At 45.8% G+C, this 23,533-nt stretch overlaps 1 protein-coding gene across 1 annotated transcript in view; it reads left to right on the plus strand.

Moving 5' to 3' along the window:
* The window catches only part of LOC115082501 (pro-resilin-like), a gene marked incomplete at both ends in the record, with an annotated part of 61,878 nt that extends 56,980 nt beyond the window's left edge, over positions 1-4,898 (plus strand). The window contains one exon of the mRNA XM_029586730.1: positions 4,755-4,898. Coding sequence (XP_029442590.1) covers positions 4,755-4,898 — 144 coding nt within the window. The remainder of the gene's footprint in view (positions 1-4,754) is intronic.
* Between the last annotated feature and the right edge of the window lie 18,635 nt (positions 4,899-23,533).

The raw sequence follows: 23,533 nt of genomic DNA on the forward strand, positions 1-23,533 counted from the left end.
CACTGGACAACCACCTGAACTTAAAGAAATTCGTTAACAAAACGACCAAAGAATGCTTCTATATACTACAAATACTGAAACAGCTCAGACCTCTCCTCCACATCTGTGACTTCCGGACAGTCCTCCAAGCTACCCTGTTCTCAAAAATTGACTATTGCAACTCCCTTCTCCTTGGCCTCCCCGCAAACACCACAAAAACTCTACAGATGCTCCAGAATGCCCGCAGTTAGAATCCTAACAAACTCCAACAGATGTGACCACATCACTCCCATCCTTAGGAACCTACATTGGCTCCCCATAAGCTTCAGAATCATTTATGAAAGTCTCTTACCATTATACACAAAACCATCCACAATCAGCACTCGCTCCTGCTAAAATTCCCACTCCGACTCCAAACCTCAAATAGACCGGTTAGAGAGGCCTATAAACAAACTCTCCACCCCCCCACCCAATCCACTATTCACATCTACACTAGCAAACGGGCCTTCTCTACAGCTGGACATCTCAGTGGAACGCCATGCCCCCTGACCTACGCCAGGACAGCTGCCCACTGACCTTCAAGAAAAAACTTAAGACCTGGCTGTTCACACAAGCCTTTCCTTAACATCACAAATGTCATTAGATTCCTAACCTTTACAAATGTTATTTGATACCCTACAAATGTCAATGGAAACTCTACTATGTTACATTAATCTGCAGGTGACTTAGCGAATTCTAATGTTGTTATAACTTGACAAGGGTCAACCGAAACCTTACTTTGTCATGTTATATTGCAAGTGTCTTATTGAATTTCTAACTTTGTTGTAACTACCACATTTTATATTCCTCACTCTTAAATGATTAGGTTATTGTTAATCCACCTTTGTTTGATGTAAACCGATGTGATATGACTTGTATCATGAACGTTGGTATAGAAAAACATTTAAATAAATAAATAACAGACAACTACAACTAACAGAAAGGGGATTAGAAAACACAACCAATCACCACACCAGCAACTGATTTCTACAACTAAGAGAAAGGGGATCAAAAAACACAGCCCAACCACACCATCAACCTACAGCTACAACTAACCGAAAGGGAAATGGAAAAACACAGCCCAACCACACCATCAACCTACAACTACAACTAACAGAAAGGGGGATGGAAAAACACAACAAATCACCACACCATCAACCTACAGCTACAACTAACAGAAAGGGGATAAAAAAAACACAACCAATCACCACACCATCAACCAACAGCTACAACTAACAGAAAGGGGGATGGAAAAACACAGCCCAACCACACCATCAACCTACAGCTACAACTAACCGAAAGGGGGATCAAAACACACAGCCCAAGCACACCATCAACCTACAGCTACAACTAACCGAAAGGGGGATGGAAAAACACAGCCCAACCACACCATCAACCTACAGCTACAACTAACAGAAAGGGGATGGAAAAACATAGCCCAACCACACCATCAACCTACAGCTACAACTAACAGAAAGGGGATAAAAAAAACACAACCAATCAACCACACCATCAACCAACAGCTACAACTAACAGAAAGGGGGATGGAAAAACACAGCCCAACCACACCATCAACCTACAGCTACAACTAGCAGAAAGGGGAATGGAAAAACACAGCCCAACCACACCATCAACCTACAGCTACAACTAACAGAAAGGGGATAAAAAAAACACAACCAATCAACCACACCATCAACCAACAGCTACAACTAACAGAAAGGGGGATGGAAAAACACAGCCCAACCACACCATCAACCTACAGCTACAACTAGCAGAAAGGGGAATGGAAAAACACAGCCCAACCACACCATCAACCTACAGCTACAACTAGCAGAAAGGGGGATGGAAAAACACAGCCCAACCACACCATCAACCTACAGCTACAACTAACAGAAAGGGGGATGGAAAAACACAGCCCAACCACACCATCAACCTACAGCTACAACTAGCAGAAAGGGGAATGGAAAAACACAGCCCAACCACACCATCAACCTACAGCTACAACTAACAGAAAGGGGGATGGAAAAACACAGCCCAACCACACCATCTACCTACAGCTACAACTAACAGAAAGGGGGATGGAAAAACACAGCCCAACCACACCATCTACCTACAGCTACAACTAACAGAAAGGGGGATGGAAAAACACAGCCCAACCACACCATCAACCAACAGCTACAACTAACAGAAAGGGGGATGGAAAAAACACAGCCCAACCACACCATCAACCTACAGCTACAACAAACAGAAAGGGGGATGGAAAAACACAGCCCAACCACACCATCAACCTACAGCTACAACAAACAGAAAGGGGGATGGAAAAACACAGCCCAACCACACCATCAACCTACAGCTACAACTAACAGAAAGGGGGATGGAAAAACACAGCCCAACCACACCATCAACCTACAGCTACAACTAACAGAAAGGGGAATGGAAAAACACAGCCCAACCACACCATCAACCTACAGCTACAACTAACAGAAAGGGGGATGGAAAAACACAGCCCAACCACACCATCAACCTACAGCTACAACTAACAGAAAGGGGATAAAAAAAAAACCCAACCACTCAACCACACCATCAACCAACAGCTACAACCAACACTAACAGAAACTGTATCAAAAAACACAGCCCATCAACAATACCATTATCTGACAGCTACAATTAACAGAAAGGGGATGGAAAAACACAGCCAATGAACCACACCAACCACCGACAGCTACAACCAACAGAAAGAGGATCAAAAACCAGCAGAGCATGAATATAAAGCAGAATCATCAACAGGGGATTTGCTAGCCATGAGCATACGGGGCTCATGCCCCAAATGTCAAACAGCTGTTCTGTTTAGTACAAACTTAGATTGTACGACCTCTGGGGAGAGGGAAATACCTACAGTACCTGAATGTAAACCCGTGTGATATCTCAGATCAAATGTCGGTATATGAAAATAATAAATAAATAAGAAGAATGTGGGGGGGGGGGGGGGGGGGAGGAGAAACAGCAGCAGAGGGACCAGAGAAGGGAGCACAGAAGTTTGCCTCCTACCCTATTCCCCCCCCCCCCACCCCCTTGTTTCAATAGAAGCAGAGGGGCTGGACCTGAGGCAGATAGAGCCGAGATCCTAGGACTCAGGATTCAGCTGAGACAGGGGGGGGGGGGGGAGTAAGGAGCATCCTATAGCACAGTCAAGCAATTGTAAGTGATTGATGGGGCTGGAGAGGAGAAACGTGCTGAAGGGGTGAAATAAAGAGAGGATAACTATTAGTAGCACAAGAAGGGGGGGGGGAGTTTGAATGCTGGAGAGAGAGAGCACAGGAAGGGACAGATAATTCAGGATCCTCCCCATCTCCCTGATATCAGCAATGCAAACTTGGGCTATTAGAGGTGATGAGAGAAGCAGGGCAACGGGACACCTGGGGGATCACGTGGGAGGGAGGGCAGTGGTACAATACACCTGGAGGGGGTGAGAGAGAGAGCCGGAGGTGGAGGGTCCATGGGAAAGAAAGCCAAAGGAGGTGAAGGGGTGGAGAGAACCAGAGATAGTGATGGTCAGTAAGTGAGAGAGAGACCCCGAAGTGAAGGTGAAAGAGCCAGAGGTGGTGATGGAGGTGGTGAGATGGTCATATCCAGAGATGAAGGTAAAGAAGGGTTTGAGAGAGAGAATGAGGAGTGATGGCAGGGGGTTAAGTATGTGAGAGCCGTAAAAGGTGATGGGGACCAATGTATGATAGAGGATGAGAGAGAATACCGGGAGGAGCAGAGGGGACGACTGGAGTGATAGTGAATTAGAAGGGAGACGATGGAGATAACTGGCAGTAAGGGAGTCAAAGCGGTTATGACGGGGCGAGGGAGAAAAACTGGAGGGGGTGCGAGAATGGGAGAGGAAGTGAATACAATGAAATTAGTCGAGCGGGTGAGAGAGTAAATGTGGGGATGATGGGGGGGGAGTAGGGAATCAGATAGCAGGACACTGAGGGATGCAACCCAGTAAGGAAATGGAGGAGAGAGTTAGGAAAGTGAAGTGTTGGGATGAGGAGAACTGGAGAGTGAAAGAGATGAAGGGAGGAGGAGGAGGAGGAATGAGATCCGGGTGCAAGAGGATTATGAGTGTGAGGTGATGCCGATTTAAGGGAGAGATTTAGAGCAGAGAAATGATGGGAAAAAAAAAAAGATGGCAGTCAGGTGAGGAAGTAATGAAGAAAGGAGAGAAAGAAAAAAGTAAAACGGAAAGGAAAGCCTGGAAAAGGAGATAGGAGAAGACAGACCGGGACCTCAGAAAAAGAGAGAGACACCCATGCAAAATAAACCCCGCCCAGATACTTGCAAGAGGCGTTTATGGGGACGGACTTGGAGATTTTCCAAAGTTTGCACATATATTGTCCGCTCCCTAGCGGGCACCAAGGTCCGTGCATGTGCTGCACAGAGGTGCATGCGATCCTGCTCGTCTTCAATGCAGAATTGCATGCTCATTGCCTTAGTCTGCGTGTGCTTTCTCCAAGCAGACTTCAGCCCTGGACAGGCCATTATAAAATGTACCCCCTCTGTCTGTTCTCGGCACCATTAATCTTTTTCTTAAAGGGAAAGAGGTGGCGAAGGGTTAAATAGTTTTGTGAAAATAGGAAAGAGCTGGTGAGATGCTCGATAGGAAGATGGCAGCACATTATTGACTGCAATGTGTCATCTTGGCTCTCCCAGTGCGGTTGGTGGTGATTTTTTAAATATTATTCCTGTAGCAAGTTACTAGAAACCAGTTTCCTGTCCCCACAAGCTCACGAGTTGGAGCCTTACAATGTGGACCGAGCTGCGTCTGGCATGTTTTGGACCTATGAGAAAGGGGTTTCCAACCTTGCAGAGAGACTGCAGCTGCTGCGGCCAAGGTGAAGGAATATAAAAACTCGTCAAAACCCCTGTGGGCTCTCCAGTGAAAGACAAGAACCAGCATCCAGCACTCACAGTGTTAACAAGTTGGCAAAAGGGCGGTAACTGTTTAGCCAGCTCAGAGAATAGCACTACATAGCCAGCAAATAAAGAAGCCAAAGGAATGCTGGGAGACCATTTAAGGACGAAAAGGCACAATTTGGCTGTCTCTTTGTCTCTGTGTGCAGGGCAGGGATGGCCAGGAGTTGGAACCAAGAGCCAACAAAGAGAGAAGTGCATCTGGCAGCTTTGCAATTGGATTTTCTCCTGAAGAGCTAATTATCAAAAGGGAGAGTCAGAAATCTACGCTGTGAGGAAAGAGAGAGACAGAAAGCTGTTCTTGCTTCATAGCTGAGCTACATGTAAAATCCCAACAAGGGTCAGAGGAGCCAGGAACTGAGAGACTGAGAGGCTTCCCTTTCCAGAGATATTCAGGCCCAGGAGCACATGGATGGATCACCCTAAGGGACTGAGTTAAGTAATCTAAACTCTGCACAGAGAATATCTCAACAGAGGAGGGAGTAGGGTTATTTCCTTGCCTTTTGTCCCAAATTCAGTATCTCACCTTAACTGCTTCAGCCTCTCAGCAGAAGTTAAGCATAAACCCTTGCTGGGAGATGTAGCCACACAAGAAGGCTAGGACAGACACACAAGATAGGGCTGGGACAGAGAAGCTGATGGACCGTGGTCTTTCTGTAAGAGACCGAAACCAGGCCCGCTTTCTGTTTAGTACCGAGTAAACCATTTGGGGAAGCTCCCCAGGAGAGAGAGAGAGAGACCCTCCATACACTGCGGTGCTCATCTGTTTGGTTTGTCATCTAGACAGCTCCACCATCAAGAGGGATTTCTTCATTTTCCCGATTGTTTTTTTTCCCCCACACAATTTTGTGTTTGGGACAGGTGCCCCCTTTTCAAACTGGTGACATTGGGGTGGTTGTGTTTCTCCCCTCACCTTTTTTTTTTTTTTTTTTTTTGAGTTCTCACAGTGGTTGTCCCAGCTAATAGGCCATAGCCAGTGTTATTTCTGCATTGCTTGATCTAAAATAAGAAAACTACGTTTATATTATACTTCATTACTGTATTCTTCCCATTTAATATTCGGATTAGATTTAATGTCTACTTATTCAGTACTATAATTACCGTTTTATTCTGCTGTGATGTTTTTATCTGGTCTGTGGGGAAAGGTTGTGTTTGGGAAGGGCGCAGAACTGTGGTATTGAGGTGATCTGGAGTCTCATCTCCTCTCCCACTCAGGCTATAAACCCAAAAGATAAATCATATTAGTGAGTATAATTTCTCATGTAGTACTGCCCATCCTAGACACAGGATAATCTGCACCGGGGGGGGGGGGGGGGGGGGGTGTCCCGCCACATTCTCATAAGGCCGGCAGGATTTCAGCAACACTATTTGGGATCCTGCCATAGACTTGTGACCTGGATTGGCCACAGTTGGGAAGAGGACAGTAGGCTTGATGGACCCTTGGGCTGACCCAGATCGGCAGTTCTTATGGTTTTTTAATATTAATGTCACGTATTTTGTTTGTTTTTTTTACAGCACAGTCCTTGGGAAGTGGGCGACAGGGTAACTTTCATTGTCGAATTTAATTATTAAAATCTCAGGGGAAAAACCTGTGGCCAAACCCTCATGGGTTTATGTCCGGATTCTTCCAAATACTTAAGTAACACCAGTCAGTCATCGAAGCTCAAGAAGTCCCTCCGAGAGGGACACCAGACCCATGGGCTAACCAGAACCTACCCCGGGTGGGAGAATTCACTGCCGGGGAAGAGACGCACACACAGACGATCCAACCCAACAAGAACTGAGAGAGTGCGGCGTCGTATTCGCACAAAAAGGAGAGTTTGTTACTGCTTTACCCCGCCTTAAAAAGGTAAGCATTAAGAGCAAGGAACACAGTGAGCAGGAAAATAAGAGGGGGAAAAGCATCCTGTACCAGACTATAAAGACTGGAGAATAACAATCCCGCCTTACATTAACACAAGCCAAGAATACCTCCTTCCTCACACAGAAGAACCACAACACGACAGAAAGCAAGCAAACAAAAAAAAATGGTTTCCATGTGTGTAAAATCCAGGCCAAAATTCAAGCTATTGTCACTTCCTGCCTCCCCCTGCACATGGACCCTTAAAGTCCACGAGAGTAGAAAAGCCGGCAACATCCCCGACGCCCTCAGGATGCCTGTGAAGGGAAGAGAGATTACTGCCACAGAAAAATCTCCAAGGCCGAAGCGAAAACAGAGAACGTCTGCTGTGTCTGGAGTGGGCTCCAGGAGTAATCTGGTACGGAAGGCGCCAGGCCCACCACTCGTGCAAGTGCCGAGCAGCCACGCTACGTCTGGAAGGGACTTTTCACAACCTGGGCGAGCTGCTCACGAGAGCGAGCACCTTCTGAACATCCCAACGCTTCACGCAGGCTGCTATAACAACGTTACCCTCTTAATTCCCCGAAAGCTTCACCTTTTTTACTGTCCAGTGCAGAAATCGTTTCTTTAAAAAACACTTAAATTTTCCATATCCAAATCAGTTTTCTTCTTAGAGCATCACGGACCATCACATGCATAATCTTAATTTACATCACATAAACAAAATAAAAAGGCAAAATGTAAAATTATTCCAACTAAGTATCTGTACACATTATAACGCAAAGCCCTCTGGGGAGTAATTCCTGGAAGATGTTAAATTGAAATATCAAGACCCAAGCCAAAGGATTGGGTGTAGAGCAGGCCCTCACGTCCTTCCTAAGCACCAAGCAGCCTCGCCTCTCATGGAGATCACAAGGGAGGAGGTCTGCATGCACAGGCCCTGCGGACGGATTTCCCGGAGAGACGAAAAATATAATAAAACGCAAGAGGTAAGCGAACGCCAGCGTTTTCCTTATGCACAGCTTACGAGGGACTATTCAGAGCTCCATCTCAGACAGAAGAAAAAGGAGAATATTCACAGGATTGCTGAGAGAGGGGGAGCTGCTGCTGCTGCTAGGGGAGATGTCAATCTTCCAGATGTTGATTGGGACATCCCGGCTGCGGTGTTTTCTAGGAGCAGGGAGATCCTGGATCCTCTGCAAGGAGAACTGTTCTGTCAAATGGTGATGGAGCCCACCCGGGAGGGGGCGATACTGGACCTGGTGGTTACCAACGGGGACGGCGTTTCTGGTGCTGTAGTGGACGATCATCCGGGAACAAGGGACCACAGGATGGTGAGGTTCAATATTAGGACCCAAGAGATGAAGGTTCATTCTGAGGCGCGGGTCACAGACTTCAGGAAAATGAATTCTCCCAAAATGAGAAAACGTCTCAAGGAGTCGTTAGCTGGATGGGAAAATCCAGGGGAAGTAGAAGGGATGTGCGCAAAACTAAAAGGAGATATCATAAGGGCAAGTCATCTTTTTGTCAGGAAACCTAATAAAGGGAAGAAGAAAAAAAGAGACTGATGTGGTTTTCCAAAGAAGCAGCTGCAAAGGTAAGGAAGAAACTACAAGAGATCACAGAAAGAGGAAGACGGGCGACAATATCTGGGAAAGCTAAGAGAAGCTGGGAAAGTAGTCTGGAGTGCAGAAATTCAAACAGAAGGAAAAATAGCAAATAGGGTAAAACGGGGGAGAAAACCTTTTTCTTAGGTGTGTAAGTGATAGAAGAAGTGCAAAGGTAAGAAAGAAACTACAAGAGATCACAGAAAGAGGAAGACGGGCGACAATATCTGGGAAAGCTAAGAGAAGCTGGGAAAGTAATCTGGAGTGCAGAAATTCAAACAGAAGAGAAAACAGCAAATAGGGTAAAACGGGGGGAGAAAACCTTTTTCTTAGGTCAGTAAGTGATAGAAGGAAGTGCAAAGGTAAGGAAGAAGCTACAAGAGATCACAGAAAGAGGAAGACGGGCGACAATATCTGGGAAAGCTAAAAGAAGCTGGGAAAGTAGTCTGGAGTGCAGAAATTCAAACAGAAGGAAAACCAGCAAATAGGGTAAAACGGGGGGAGAAAACCTTTTTCTTAGGTGTGTAAGTGATAGAAGGAAGTGCAAAGGTAAGGAAGAAGCTACAAGAGATCACAGAAAGAGGAAGACGGGCGACAATATCTGGGAAAGCTAAGAGAAGCTGGGAAAGTAGTCTGGAGTGCAGAAATTCAAACAGAAGGAAAAACAGCAAATAGGGTAAAACGGGGGGAGAAAACCTTTTTCTTAGGTCAGTAAGTGATAGAAGGAAGTGCAAAGGTAAGGAAGAAACTACAAGAGATCACAGAAAGAGGAAGACGGGCGACAATATCCGGGAAAGCTAAGAGAAGCTGGGAAAGTAGTCTGGAGTGCAGAAATTCAAACAGAAGGAAAAATAGCAAATAGGGTAAAACGGGGGGAGAAAACCTTTTTCTTAGGTCTGTTAGTGATAGAAGGAAGTGCAAAGGTAAGGAAGAAGCTACAAGAGATCACAGAAAGAGGAAGACGGGCGACAATATCTGGGAAAGCTAAGAGAAGCTGGGAAAGTAGTCTGGAGTGCAGAAATTCAAACAGAAGGAAAACCAGCAAATAGGGTAAAACGGGGGGAGAAAACCTTTTTCTTAGGTCAGTAAGTGATAGAAGGAAGTGCAAAGGTAAGGAAGAAGCTACAAGAGATCACAGAAAGAGGAAGACGGGCGACAATATCTGGGAAAGCTAAGAGAAGCTGGGAAAGTAGTCTGGAGTGCAGAAATTCAAACAGAAGGAAAAACAGCAAATAGGGTAAAACGGGGGGAGAAAACCTTTTTCTTAGGTCTGTAAGTGATAGAAGGAAGTGCAAAGGTAAGGAAGAAGGTACAAGAGATCAAAGAAAGAGGAAGACGGGAGACAATATCTGGGAAAGCTAAGAGAAGCTGGGAAAGTAGTCTGGAGTGCAGAAATTCAAACAGAAGAGAAAACAGCAAATAGGGTAAAACAGGGGGAGAAAACCTTTTTCTTAGGTTTGTAAGTGATAGAAGGAAGTGCAAAGGTAAGGAAAAAGCTACAAGAGATCACAGAAAGAGGAAGACGGGAGAAAATATCTGGGAAAGCTAAGAGAAGCTGGGAAAGTAGTCTGGAGTGCAGAAATTCAAACAGAAGAGAAAACAGCAAATAGGGTAAAACAGGGGGAGAAAACCTTTTTCTTAGGTCAGTAAGTGATAGAAGGAAGTGCAAAGGTAAGGAAGAAGCTACAAGAGATCACAGAAAGAGGAAGACGGGAGACAATATCCGGGAAAGCTAAGAGAAGCTGGGAAAGTAGTCTGGAGTGCAGAAATTCAAACAGAAGAGAAAACAGCAAATAGGGTAAAACAGGGGGAGAAAACCTTTTTCTTAGGTCAGTAAGTGATAGAAGGAAGTGCAAAGGTAAGGAAGAAGCTACAAGAGATCACAGAAAGAGGAAGACGGGCGACAATATCCGGGAAAGCTAAGAGAAGCTGGGAAAGTAGTCTGGAGTGCAGAAATTCAAACAGAAGAGAAAACAGCAAATAGGGTAAAACGGGGGGCGAAAACCTTTTTCTTAGGTCTGTAAGTGATAGAAGGAAGTGCAAAGGTAAGGAAGAAACTACAAGAGATCACAGAAAGAGTAAGACGGGCGACAATAGGGATGTGAATCGTTTTAGGACGATTAAAATTATCGTCGGATAATTTTAATATCGTCTTAAACCGTTATGGAACACAATACAATACAGATTCTAACGATTTATCGTTATAAATCGTTAGAATCGTGAGCCGGCACACTAAAACCCCCTAAAACCCACCCCCGACCCTTTAAATTAAATCCCCCACCCTCCCGAACCCCCCCCCCAAATAACTTAAATAACCTGCGGGTCCAGCGGCGGTCCGGAACGGCAGCGGTCCGGAACGGGCTCCTGCTCTGAATCTTGTCGTCTTCAGCCGGCGCCATTTTCCAAAATGGCGCCGAAAAATGGCGGCAGCCATAGACGAAAAAGATTGGACGGCAGGAGGTCCTTCCGGACCCCCGCTGGACTTTTGGCAAGTCTCGTGGGGGTCAGGAGGCCCCCCACAAGCTGGCCAAAAGTTCCTGGAGGTCCAGCGGGGGTCAGGGAGCGATTTCCCGCCGCAAATCGTTTTCGTACGGAAAATGGCGCCGGCAGGAGATCGACTGCAGGAGGTCGTTCAGCGAGGCGCCGGAACCCTCGCTGAACAACCTCCTGCAGTCGATCTCCTGCCGGCGCCATTTTCCGTACGGAAAATGACGCCGGCCATACGCGTATGGCCGGCGCCATTTTCTGTACGAAAACGATTCGCGGCGGGAAATCGCTCCCTGACCCCCGCTGGACCTCCAGGAACTTTTGGCCAGCTTGTGGGGGGCCTCCTGACCCCACGAGACTTGCCAAAAGTCCAGCGGGGGTCCGGAAGGACCTCCTGCCGTCCAATCTTTTTCGTCTATGGCCGCCGCCATTTTTCGGCGCCATTTTGGAAAATGGCGCCGGCTGAAGACGACAAGATTCAGAGCAGGAGCCCGTTCCGGACCGCTGCCGTTCCGGACCGCCGCTGGATCCGCAGGTTATTTAAGTTATTTGGGGGGGGGTTCGGGAGGGTGCGGGATTTAATTTAAAGGGTCGGGGGTGGGTTTTAGGGGGTTTTAATGTGCCGGTTTTTTCGATTTTTTCGATTTTTAACGATTTTTAAACGATTTTTCACGATATTTTACCCCCCCAAACGGCAACAATACGATTCCCTCCCCCTCCCAGCCGAAATCGATGGTTAAGACGATCGAGGACACGATTCACATCCCTAGGCGACAATATCTGGGAAAGCTAAGGGAAGCTGGGAAAGTAGTCTGGAGTGCATAAATTCAAACAGAAGGAAAAACAGCAAATAGGGTAAAACGGGGAGAGAAAACCTTTTTCTTAGGTCTGTAAGTGATAGAAGAAGTGCAAAGGTAAGGAAGAAGCTACAAGAGATCACAGAAAGAGGAAGACGGGCGACAATATCCGGGAAAGCTAAGAGAAGCTGGGAAAGTAGTCTGGAGTGCAGAAATTCAAACAGAAGGAAAAACAGCAAATAGGGTAAAACGGGGAGAGAAAACCTTTTTCTTAGGTCTGTAAGTGATAGAAGAAGTGCAAAGGTAAGGAAGAAGCTACAAGAGATCACAGAAAGAGGAAGACGGGTGACAATATCTGGGAAAGCTAAGAGAAGCTGAGAAAGTAGTCTGGAGTGCAGAAATTCAAACAGAAGGAAAACCAGCAAATAGGGTAAAACAGGGGGAGAAAACCTTTTTCTTAGGTATGTAAGTGATAGAAGGAAGTGCAAAGGTAAGGAAGAAGCTACAAGAGATCACAGAAAGAGGAAGACGGGCGACAATATCCGGGAAAGCTAAGAGAAGCTGGGAAAGTAGTCTGGAGTGCAGAAATTCAAACAGAAGGAAAAACAGCAAATAGGGTAAAACGGGGAGAGAAAACCTTTTTCTTAGGTCTGTAAGTGATAGAAGGAAGTGCAAAGGTAAGGAAGAAGCTACAAGAGATCACAGAAAGAGGAAGACGGGAGACAATATCTGGGAAAGCTAAGAGAAGCTGGGAAAGTAGTCTGGAGTGCAGAAATTCAAACAGAAGAGAAAACAGCAAATAGGGTAAAACGGGGGGAGAAAACCTTTTTCTTAGGTATGTAAGTGATAGAAGAAGTGCAAAGGTAAGGAAGAAGCTACAAGAGATCACAGAAAGAGGAAGATGGGCGACAATATCTGGGAAAGCTAAGAGAAGCTGGGAAAGTAGTCTGGAGTGCAGAAATTCAAACAGAAGAGAAAACAGGAAATAGGGTAAAACGGGGGGAGAAAACCTTTTTCTTAGGTCTGTAAGTGATAGAAGAAGTGCAAAGGTAAGGAAGAAGCTACAAGAGATCACAGAAAGAGGAAGACGGGCGACAATATCTGGGAAAGCGAAGAGAAGCTGGGAAAGTAGTCTGGAGTGCAGAAATTCAAACAGAAGAGAAAACAGCAAATAGGGTAAAACGGGGGGAGAAAACCTTTTTCTTAGGTCAGTAAGTGATAGAAGGAAGTGCAAAGGTAAGGAAGAAGCTACAAGAGATCACAGAAAGAGGAAGATGGGAGACAATATCTGGGAAAGCTAAGAGAAGCTGGGAAAGTAGTCTGGAGTGCAGAAATTCAAACAGAAGGAAAAACAGCAAATAGGGTAAAACGGGGGGAGAAAACCTTTTTCTTAGGTCTGTAAGTGATAGAAGAAGTGCAAAGGTAAGGAAGAAGCTACAAGAGATCACAGAAAGAGGAAGACGGGCGACAATATCTGGGAAAGCTAAGAGAAGCTGGGAAAGTAGTCTGGAGTGCAGAAATTCAAACAGAAGAGAAAACAGCAAATAGGGTAAAACGGGAGGAGAAAACCTTTTTCTTAGGTCTGTAAGTGATAGAAGGAAGTGCAAAGGTAAGGAAGAAGCTACAAGAGATCACAGAAAGAGGAAGACGGGCGACAATATCTGGGAAAGCTAAGAGAAGCTGGGAAAGTAGTCTGGAGTGCAGAAATTCAAACAGAAGAGAAAACAGCAAATAGGGTAAAACGGGGGGGAGAAAACCTTTTTCTTAGGTCTGTAAGTGATAGAAGAAGTGCGAAGGTAAGGAAGAAGCTACAAGAGATCACAGAAAGAGGAAGATGGGCGACAATATCTGGGAAAGCTAAGAGAAGCTGGGAAAGTAGTCTGGAGTGCAGAAATTCAAACAGAAGAGAAAACAGCAAATAGGGTAAAACGGGGGGAGAAAACCTTTTTCTTAGGTCTGTAAGTGATAGAAGGAAGTGCAAAGGTAAGTAAGAAGCTACAAGAGATCACAGAAAGAGGAAGACGGGTGGCAATATCTGGGAAAGCTAAGAGAAGCTGGGAAAGTAGTCTGGAGTGCAGAAATTCAAACAGAAGAGAAAACAGCAAATAGGGTAAAACGGGGGGGGGGGAGAAAACCTTTTTCTTAGGTCTGTAAGTGATAGAAGGAAGTGCAAAGCTAAGGAAGAAGCTACAAGAGATCACAGAAAGAGGAAGACGGGCGACAATATCTGGGAAAGGTAAGAGAAGCTGGGAAAGTAGTCTGGAGTGCAGAAATTCAAACAGGAGAAAAAACAGCAAATAGGGTAAAACGGGGAGAGAAAACCTTTTTCTTAGGTCTGTAAGTGATAGAAGGAAGTGCAAAGGTAAGGAAGAAACTACAAGAGATCACAGAAAGAGGAAGACGGGCGACAATATCTGGGAAAGCTAAGATAAGCTGGGAAAGTAGTCTGGAGTGCAGAAATTCAAACAGAAGGAAAAACAGCAAATAGGGTAAAACGGGGGGAGAAAACCTTTTTCTTAGGTCTGTAAGTGATAGAAGAAGTGCAAAGGTAAGGAAGAAGCTACAAGAGATCACAGAAAGAGGAAGACGGGCGACAATATCCGGGAAAGCTAAGAGAAGCTGGGAAAGTAGTCTGGAGTGCAGAAATTCAAACAGAAGGAAAAACAGCAAATAGGGTAAAACGGGGGGAGAAAACCTTTTTCTTAGGTCTGTAAGTGATAGAAGGAAGTGCAAAGGTAAGGAAGAAACTACAAGAGATCACAGAAAGAGTAAGACGGGCGACAATATCTGGGAAAGCTAAGAGAAGCTGGGAAAGTAGTCTGGAGTGCAGAAATTCAAACAGAAGAGAAAACAGCAAATAGGGTAAAACGGGGGGAGAAAACCTTTTTCTTAGGTCTGTAAGTGATAGAAGGAAGTGCAAAGGTAAGGAAGAAGCTACAAGAGATCACAGAAAGAGGAAGACGGGCGACAATATCTGGGAAAGCTAAGAGAAGCTGGGAAAGTAGTCTGGAGTGCAGAAATTCAAACAGAAGGAAAAACAGCAAATAGGGTAAAACGGGGGGAGAAAACCTTTTTCTTAGGTCTGTAAGTGATAGAAGGAAGTGCAAAGGTAAGGAAGAAGCTACAAGAGATCACAGAAAGAGGAAGACGGGCGACAATATCTGGGAAAGCTAAGAGAAGCTGGGAAAGTAGTCTGGAGTGCAGAAATTCAAACAGAAGGAAAAACAGCAAATAGGGTAAAACGGGGGGAGAAAACCTTTTTCTTAGGTCTGTAAGTGATAGAAGGAAGTGCAAAGGTAAGGAAGAAGCTACAAGAGATCACAGAAAGAGGAAGACGGGCGACAATATCTGGGAAAGCTAAGAGAAGCTGGGAAAGTAGTCTGGAGTGCAGAAATTCAAACAGAAGGAAAAACAGCAAATAGGGTAAAACGGGGAGAGAAAACCTTTTTCTTAGGTCTGTAAGTGATAGAAGGAAGTGCAAAGGTAAGGAAGAAGCTACAAGAGATCACAGAAAGAGGAAGACGGGAGACAATATCTGGGAAAGCTAAGAGAAGCTGGGAAAGTAGTCTGGAGTGCAGAAATTCAAACAGAAGAGAAAACAGCAAATAGGGTAAAACGGGGGGAGAAAACCTTTTTCTTAGGTATGTAAGTGATAGAAGAAGTGCAAAGGTAAGGAAGAAGCTACAAGAGATCACAGAAAGAGGAAGATGGGCGACAATATCTGGGAAAGCTAAGAGAAGCTGGGAAAGTAGTCTGGAGTGCAGAAATTTAAACAGAAGGAAAAACAGCAAATAGGGTAAAACGGGGGGAGAAAACCTTTTTCTTAGGTCTGTAAGTGATAGAAGAAGTGCAAAGGTAAGGAAGAAGCTACAAGAGATCACAGAAAGAGGAAGACGGGCGACAATATCTGGGAAAGCTAAGAGAAGCTGGGAAAGTAGTCTGGAGTGCAGAAATTCAAACAGAAGAGAAAACAGGAAATAGGGTAAAACGGGGAGAGAAAACCTTTTTCTTAGGTCAGTAAGTGATAGAAGGAAGTGCAAAGGTAAGGAAGAAGCTACAAGAGATCACAGAAAGAGGAAGACGGGTGACAATATCAGGGAAAGCTAAGAGAAGCTGGGAAAGTAGTCTGGAGTGCAGAAATTCAAACAAAATGAAAAACAGCAAATAGGGTAAAACGGGGAGAGAAAACCTTTTTCTTAGGTATGTAAGTGATAGAAGGAAGTGCAAAGGTAAGGAAGAAGCTACAAGAGATCACAGAAAGAGGAAGACGGGCGACAATATCTGGGAAAGCTAAGAGAAGCTGGGAAAGTAGTCTGGAGTGCAGAAATTCAAACAGAAGAGAAAACAGGAAATAGGGTAAAACGGGGGGAGAAAACCTTTTTCTTAGGTCTGTAAGTGATAGAAGGAAGTGCAAAGGTAAGGAAGAAGCTACAAGAGATCACAGAAAGAGGAAAACGGGCGACAATATCAGGGAAAGCTAAGAGAAGCTGGGAAAGTAGTCTGGAGTGCAGAAATTCAAACAGAAGGAAAAACAGCAAATAGGGTAAAACGGGGAGAGAAAACCTTTTTCTTAGGTATGTAAGTGATAGAAGGAAGTGCAAAGGTAAGGAAGAAGCTACAAGAGATCACAGAAAGAGGAAGACGGGCGACAATATCTGGGAAAGCTAAGAGAAGCTGGGAAAGTAGTCTGGAGTGCAGAAATTCAAACAGAAGAGAAAACAGCAAATAGGGTAAAACGGGGGGAGAAAACCTTTTTCTTAGGTCTGTTAGTGATAGAAGGAAGTGCAAATGTGGTACATGAGATGCAGAGGCGAAGGGGAGGATAGAAACAGGATGGAGTTGGTCAGGAGGGCGGATACTAAAATGGCCACCGGTCTTCGTTCTAAAGCACAGGGGGAGAGACTTAAAGATCTAAACACGTACACCCTAAAGGAAAGGGGAGATAGGATAGAGACATTCAGATATCTCAGAGGTTTTCAGGCACAGGAGGGGAATCTCCTTCAATGGAAAGGAGGCTCTAGAACGAGGGGTCAGGAGATGACTCAGGAGTAATCTTGGGAAATATTTCTTCACAGAGAGGGTGGTGGTGCCTCCCAGTGGAAGTGTTGAAGGCAACGATGGTATCTGAATTCAGGACAGCCTGGGATAAACCCAGGGGATCTCTGGTAGGGATTGTAAAGCTGAATAGTTGGTGTGGATGGGCAGATGTAGATTGGCCACGTGATCTTTCTCTTCTCTCACGTTTCTATACAGAGGCTGAGGAGGAAATCTGCGGAATTGCTGCTTGGTGTCCACTGAGGAAGGGTCAGGAGGAGGACCACAGAAAGCAGGCACAGGTAAACCTGAATCTGTTTTCAGAACAGAAACTAAAACTTAAAGTAGAGAAGGCGATGGGGCCGGACCGGACACATCTGAGGGTGTGGAGGAACCTGGCACCTCCGCTGGTGAGACCTTATCAATGCTTCCTGCATGGAGCCTGGAGAAGTCCCGGAGGACTGGAGAAGGGAGGATGTGGCTCCTATTCCTAAAAAGTGGAAGAAAGAAGGAGGCTGGAAATAAACAGCCAGATATTTCTACTCAAACAAAGAAACTTAGCCTGTGGTATTACTGGGGTCTACCTAAAAATAGAAGAAGATTTACCCAGAAGCAGAAAGGCGTCCGGAGACATTGCAGCACCAGTAAATGTGAACTCCCCCAGTTATATCTGAGAACCTGCCAAAGAGGGTGCATGGGGATGTGGTTAGTGCAGTTAGTGTCGCTGGGTTTAAAAAAGGTTTGGATAAGTTCTTGGAGGAGAAGTCCATTACCTGCTATTAATCAAGTTTACTTAGGGAATAGCCACTATTAATTGCATCAGTAGCATGGGATCTTCTTAGTGTTTGGGTAATTGCCAGGTTCTTGTGGACTGGTTTGGACACTGTTGGAATCAGGATGCTGGGCTTGATGGACCCTTGATCTGACCCAGCATGGCAATTTCTTATGTTCTTATGTAATTTAGGAATCCTGCCGGGTACCTGCGACCTGGATTGGCCACTGTTGGAATCAGGATGCTTGATGGACCTTTGATCTGACCCAGCATGGCAATTTCTTATGTTCTTATGTAATTTAGGAATCCTGCCGGGTACCTGTGACCTGGATTGGCCACTGTTGGAATCAGGATGCTGGGCTTGATGGACCTTTGATCTGACCCAGCATGGCAATTTCTTATGTTCTTATGTAATTTAGGAATCCTGCCGGGTACCAGTGACCTGGATTGGCCACTGTTGGAATCAGGATGCTGGGCTTGATGGACCCTTGGTCTGACCCAGCATGGCAATTTCTTATGTTCTTATGTAATTTAGGAATCCTGCCGGGTACCTGTGACCTGGATTGGCCACTGTTGGAATCAGGATGCTGGGCTTGACGGACCCTTGGTCTGACCCAGCATGGCAATTTCTTATGTTCTTATGTAATTTAGGAATCCTGCCGGGTACCTGTGACCTGGATTGCCCACTGTTGGAATCAGGATGCTGGGCTTGATGGACCTTTGATCTGACCCAGCATGGCAATTTCTTATGTTCTTATGTAATTTAGGAATCCTGCCGGGTACCTGTGACCTGGATTGGCCACTGTTGGAATCAGGATGCTGGGCTTGATGGACCTTTGGCAGTACATCCCTCTCTCACCATGCAGGACCCTACTCCCCCAGTATACAGTAGGTTACACTCCCCTCCACCCCTGGCTCTTCAATCTCTATCCGCAAACAGAAGGTCAGGAGAAGTTGGGACAATTACACAGAAAGCACAGACTTACCCTGAAAAAATTCAGAGTTATTCCAAATAGGACCTGCAGTAGGGAAAAGCAGAATAGTAATAGTTACAGCCCAGTTTCCTGCAGCAGCTGAGATGTAAATCCTGTGCTAGCGCTACAGTGCACTTTCATTTATTTTTTATATTAAACATTGCACATTTCTTTTACTGTACAAAAATAAGCAAGGATGAGAAGTTATTTCAGGTCTTTCTTTTGTTCTTTGGGGATTCTGTGAATGAAGGATCTGCGGGATCAGTGCAGAGAAGCAAGAGAAAGAGGAAATTCTGAGGCTGGAGGGGAGGAGAGAAAGATGTTCCAGTATTAACAGAGGGGAGTATGCAGACTGGGAGAAGGGAGCTGTCCTGGCCCCACCTATCCCAGGTCCTCTATCTCCCCATTGCCCCCGTTTGTGATGTGGTGTCACAGCCACACACAACCCCTGCCCCAGCCAAGGCTCTATTACCCCAGTCCTCCATAACTGATGTCCCCCTACCCTCAGACGACCTCCAACATCCACACCCCCTCTCCGCTGCTGCAAGTCCCCACTGACAGGGGGCGGTGGTGGAAGCAGCAGCGTTTCAGGGCTTGTCCCTCGCCCCTGGCACCGGGAGCTCCAGTTGCACTGACGGGCCCTGGACTGCAGAAGGATCGGGTGCAGCCTGGAGGAGCCACCGCTCTCCCCCTCCCACTGGCAGTGGGGAGGGGGAGAAACTCGAGCGCCGGATCAGCTGCACCCCCCTTTCCTGGTTTCGCATTATCCCGCGGGGCTGGGCCAATGGACTGGCCCCTGGCATTTTTTCCCCGTATAATTGGGGATATCCGAGCTGTTGTGGTTATTGTTCCTAGGAAACGCCTGCACCGTCTTGTGTTCGGAAAGACGGCGTCTGAACTCTGTAAAATAAATACAGTAAACACATAAAACCGTTCCATGCAAGGGCGAGATTGGATGGCAGCACAGGAAGCCAGGAGGACACGGAGCAACCATTGTAAATTTTACAGACGTCTGCAGGAAGGATCATTTTCAGCCACAAGAAACAAAAGGAGAGAACAAGAGGGTTCTGAGTTCACCTTTTATAGCCACACCTTAGCTATAGATATATCTTAGATTTTAATAAGAGACATTGGAAGGCGCTTCAGAGCAAAAAAGATTGAAATAAGTGATCCTGGAAGAGCAGCCCGGGTATGCGGAGAGCGAGGGACAGGACAGGACGAAGCCTCTGGGTGCGAGTCAGCCACGTGAGCCCTGCCTCGTGGCGAGAGAGAGTCTGAAAGAGTCCAAATCAACCGAACACAAATAAGACTGGAAGTGAGGCAAAGCACAGGAACGAAAGCCACGTAAACCTTCAGCACTTCTCACAAGGCCCAGTGGTTTGTGAGGAGCTAGCAGATAAGAATTAAAAGCGTAATACTCATCATCAGGTGAGAGAGAGAGTCGGGCTGACTGGAGGGACCACCGGGATCATTTCTGTCCACGTTCACTACGTTACTTACTATAAAGCGATGGGGCCGGAGGGGATGCACCCGAGGGTACTAAGGGAACTTACAGATGTGTCCTGGCATCGCCACTGGCTGAACCTTTCAGTGCTTCCTTAGAGTATGGAGTATAGAAAGGATGGCAGAATAAGGACCAAACGGTCCAGGCAGTCTGCCCGGCAAGCCTATGGTAGTAACTGCTGCGCCATGCAGGTCACCCAAATAATTATCAGTTTCCCAGACCCTCAAACTCAGGGCCCTTGCTGGTTGCTCTCTGAGTCCAATCCTCCGTTACCTGGATGGAGTTGCATCAACAGTAATAAGGCTTATTGGTGAAGGGTAGTAATCACCTCACCAGCACCTTACCCCCATGCCCTTTTCCTCATTCCCATCCTCCAGCCTTTTAGGGATCCACAGAGTTTATCCCATGCCCTTTGAAACCTTTTACTGTTTTCGTCTTCACCACTTCCTCCGGAAGGGCCTTCCAGGCATCCACCTCCCTCTCCGTGAAGAAATACTTCCTGACGTTGGTTCTGAGTCGTCCTCCCTGGAGCTTCAAATCGTGACCCCTGGTTCATTGATGATTGCGCATCATTAAAACCTTTCAGGTATCTGAAGGTCTGTATCATATCCCCCCTGCACCTCCTCTCCTCCAGGGGGTACATATTCAGATCCTTCAGCCTCTCCTCATACATCATTTGATGGAGACCCTCCACCACCACCTCCACCACCATTTTGGTCGCCCTTCTCTCTTCCGCGGGACTGGAGACGGGTGGATATGGTTCCCATTCACGAAAGCGGAAGTGAGGAGGAGGCTGGGAGCTCACTTGGTGGCGAGTGGATTGATGGAACCGCAGCTAAAACAGACAACGATGACATTTCTGGAATCCAAAGGTTACAGGACCCGAGGAAGCCTGATTCTTTATCCGAGGCAGGCGGAGGTGTTGCTTAGGTTACTTAAAAGACTTGGAGCACAGGCCCATACCATCTCCTCCTGAAATTCTGATAATTCAGCAGTCAAAAATCAGCCTTCCCCCTGCACAACCTGAGAATGGTTCTGTAAAAGGAAAGGGCATTATGGGACTATGATGCCGCTGGCCCAATGAGGACAATTCAGGAAATTGGCAGCGACCACAATAGTAGAGCCACAAAGACACACGGCACTGGTGGATTCTCACGTGATCGGTCTCAGGCTGCCACCTTCTCAACAAGAGGCATTCTCCAGCTCGGTTTTCACAAAATTATTTAACCATCCCCAGTGTCTCTTCATATAACAAAAAAAAAATAAAAAAAGTTTACATTGAACACGCAATAATTCAAGACCGAAAATTACATTCCAGTCAAGGTATTCCAGGCAGAACCCGAAAACGTTTACTACATCAGTGTGCAAATTATCCAAAAGTATTGCACATTAACCTTTGAAGCCACAGAGGTCTCGTCAGAGACATTCTCCACATCTAAAGAAGAGACCTATGTGGTCTCGAAGGCTGATGGATAACATTTTTTGGATAATTCTTACATTGATCCACTAAAAGCCATCGAAGCTTGCAGAGAATCCGCATTACTTCAGGAGACGTAAACCTGTCAAATCCCTCTGTTACATATTCCAGTCACGGGACTGAAAAGAAAATGCTTTTTCTACCTCTCCCATCTGGGTGGGGTCTCAATCTCTTTCCCCTGAGTTCCTCCTTTCCATGTTACTTTCCTCTTCATCACTTCCTCACCTCCCTGATATCTACTTTTCCATCATTTCTCTGTTCTAAATCTCTCCCTTACGTCGGCATTACTTCACTCTCTCACCTGGCTCTCACCTCTCCTCCTTCAGTCTTCTTCAGCTTTCACCCTCCAGTTCTCCCTGTCCCAGCACATCACCTCTCCAGCTCTCCCCTCCATTCATCCTCTCACTGGCTTGCTCCCACTTTCAGTTTCCTGCTTTCTGGCTCCTTTCTCCCCCAGTAACCACTCCTCTCACACCACTCTCCACCATCCCCACAATGACTTCCTCATACTCTAAACCATTTCATTTTTTGAGATGCGGCGACCAGAATTGTACACAGTATTCAAGGTGCGGTCTCACCATGGAGCGATACAGAGGCATTATGACATTTTCCGTTTTATTCATCATTCCTTTTCTAATAATTCCCAACATTCTGTTTGCTTTTTTGACTGCCGCAGCACACTGAGCCGACGATTTCAATGTGTTATCCACTATGATGCCTAGATCTCTTTCCTGGGCGGTAGCTCCTAATATGGAACCCAACATTGTGTAACTATAGCATGGGTTATTTTTCCCTATATGCATCACCTTGCACTTATCCACATTAAATTTCATCTGCCATTTGGATGCCCAATTTTCCAGTCTCACAAGGTCTTCCTGCAATTTATCACAATCTGCTTGTGATTTAACTACTCTGCACAATTTTGTGTCATCTGCAAATTTGATTATCTCACTCGTCGTATTTCTTTCCAGATCATTTATAAATATATTGAACAGTAAGGGTCCCAATACTGATCCCTGAGGCACTCCACTGCCCACTCCCTTCCACTGAGAAAATTGCCCATTTAATCCTACTCTCTGTTTCCTGTCTTCCAGTTTGCAATCCACGAAAGGACATCGCCACCTATCCCATGACTTTTTACTTTTCCTAGAAGCCTCTCATGAGGAACTTTGTCAAACGCCTTCTGAAAATCCAAATACACTACATCTACCAGTTCACCTTTATCCACCTGTTTATTAACCCCTTTAAAAAAATGAAGCAGATTTGTGAGGCAAGACTTGCCCTGGGTAAATCCATGTTGACTGTGTTCCATTAAATCATGTCTTTCTATATGTTCTGTGATTTTATTCTTTAAACAAACAGTTCCAATGATTTTTCCCAGCACTGAAGTCAGGCTTACCAGTCTACAGTTCCCCGGATCGCCCCTGGGAGTCCTTTTTAAATATTGGGGCTCTATTAGCCACCTTCCAATCTTCAGGTACAACTGATGATTTTAATGATAGGTTACAAAGTTACTAGTGAGGACTCACCTTCAGCACCGTGCTCAGTTCTGCATGCTATATGGCAAAACAAAGAGAGAGAATAGAAGCAGTCCAGAGAAAGGCAACCACAATGGGTGAGGTGTACACCGGAAGACTTATGAGAGGAGATATTCAGAGAGAGTGGAGAAGAGGAGGGATAGGAGGATATTATGTAGACTTAATTAAATACTTGAAATGTCTTAATAAAAACGCAGAAGAATCAAACCTTTCCCAATGGAAAGCAAGCTGTAGAACTAGGGGTCATGATATAAAACTCACAGGGGGAAGATGAGTCAGGAAGGGTGATGGATGCATGCCATGCCCTCCTGGAAGAGGTGGGGAAGACGAGAGAGTGATACTGGAATTCACAAGGGCATGGGATAGACACAGAAGATCCCTATTGACTGAAGACGGATATCAAGAACCTATGGTGAGTTTCGGTATAAAACAAACAAAGCTCACACAACTACACCATAAAGTACAATCGAAGAAAAATCTTTTGGTGATGGGATATGCTGCATAGAGTGGCAATTAGTGCCCTGGG

Source organism: Rhinatrema bivittatum, unplaced genomic scaffold (genome assembly GCF_901001135.1).
Source record: "Rhinatrema bivittatum unplaced genomic scaffold, aRhiBiv1.1, whole genome shotgun sequence".
Lineage (NCBI taxonomy): Eukaryota > Metazoa > Chordata > Amphibia > Gymnophiona > Rhinatrematidae > Rhinatrema > Rhinatrema bivittatum.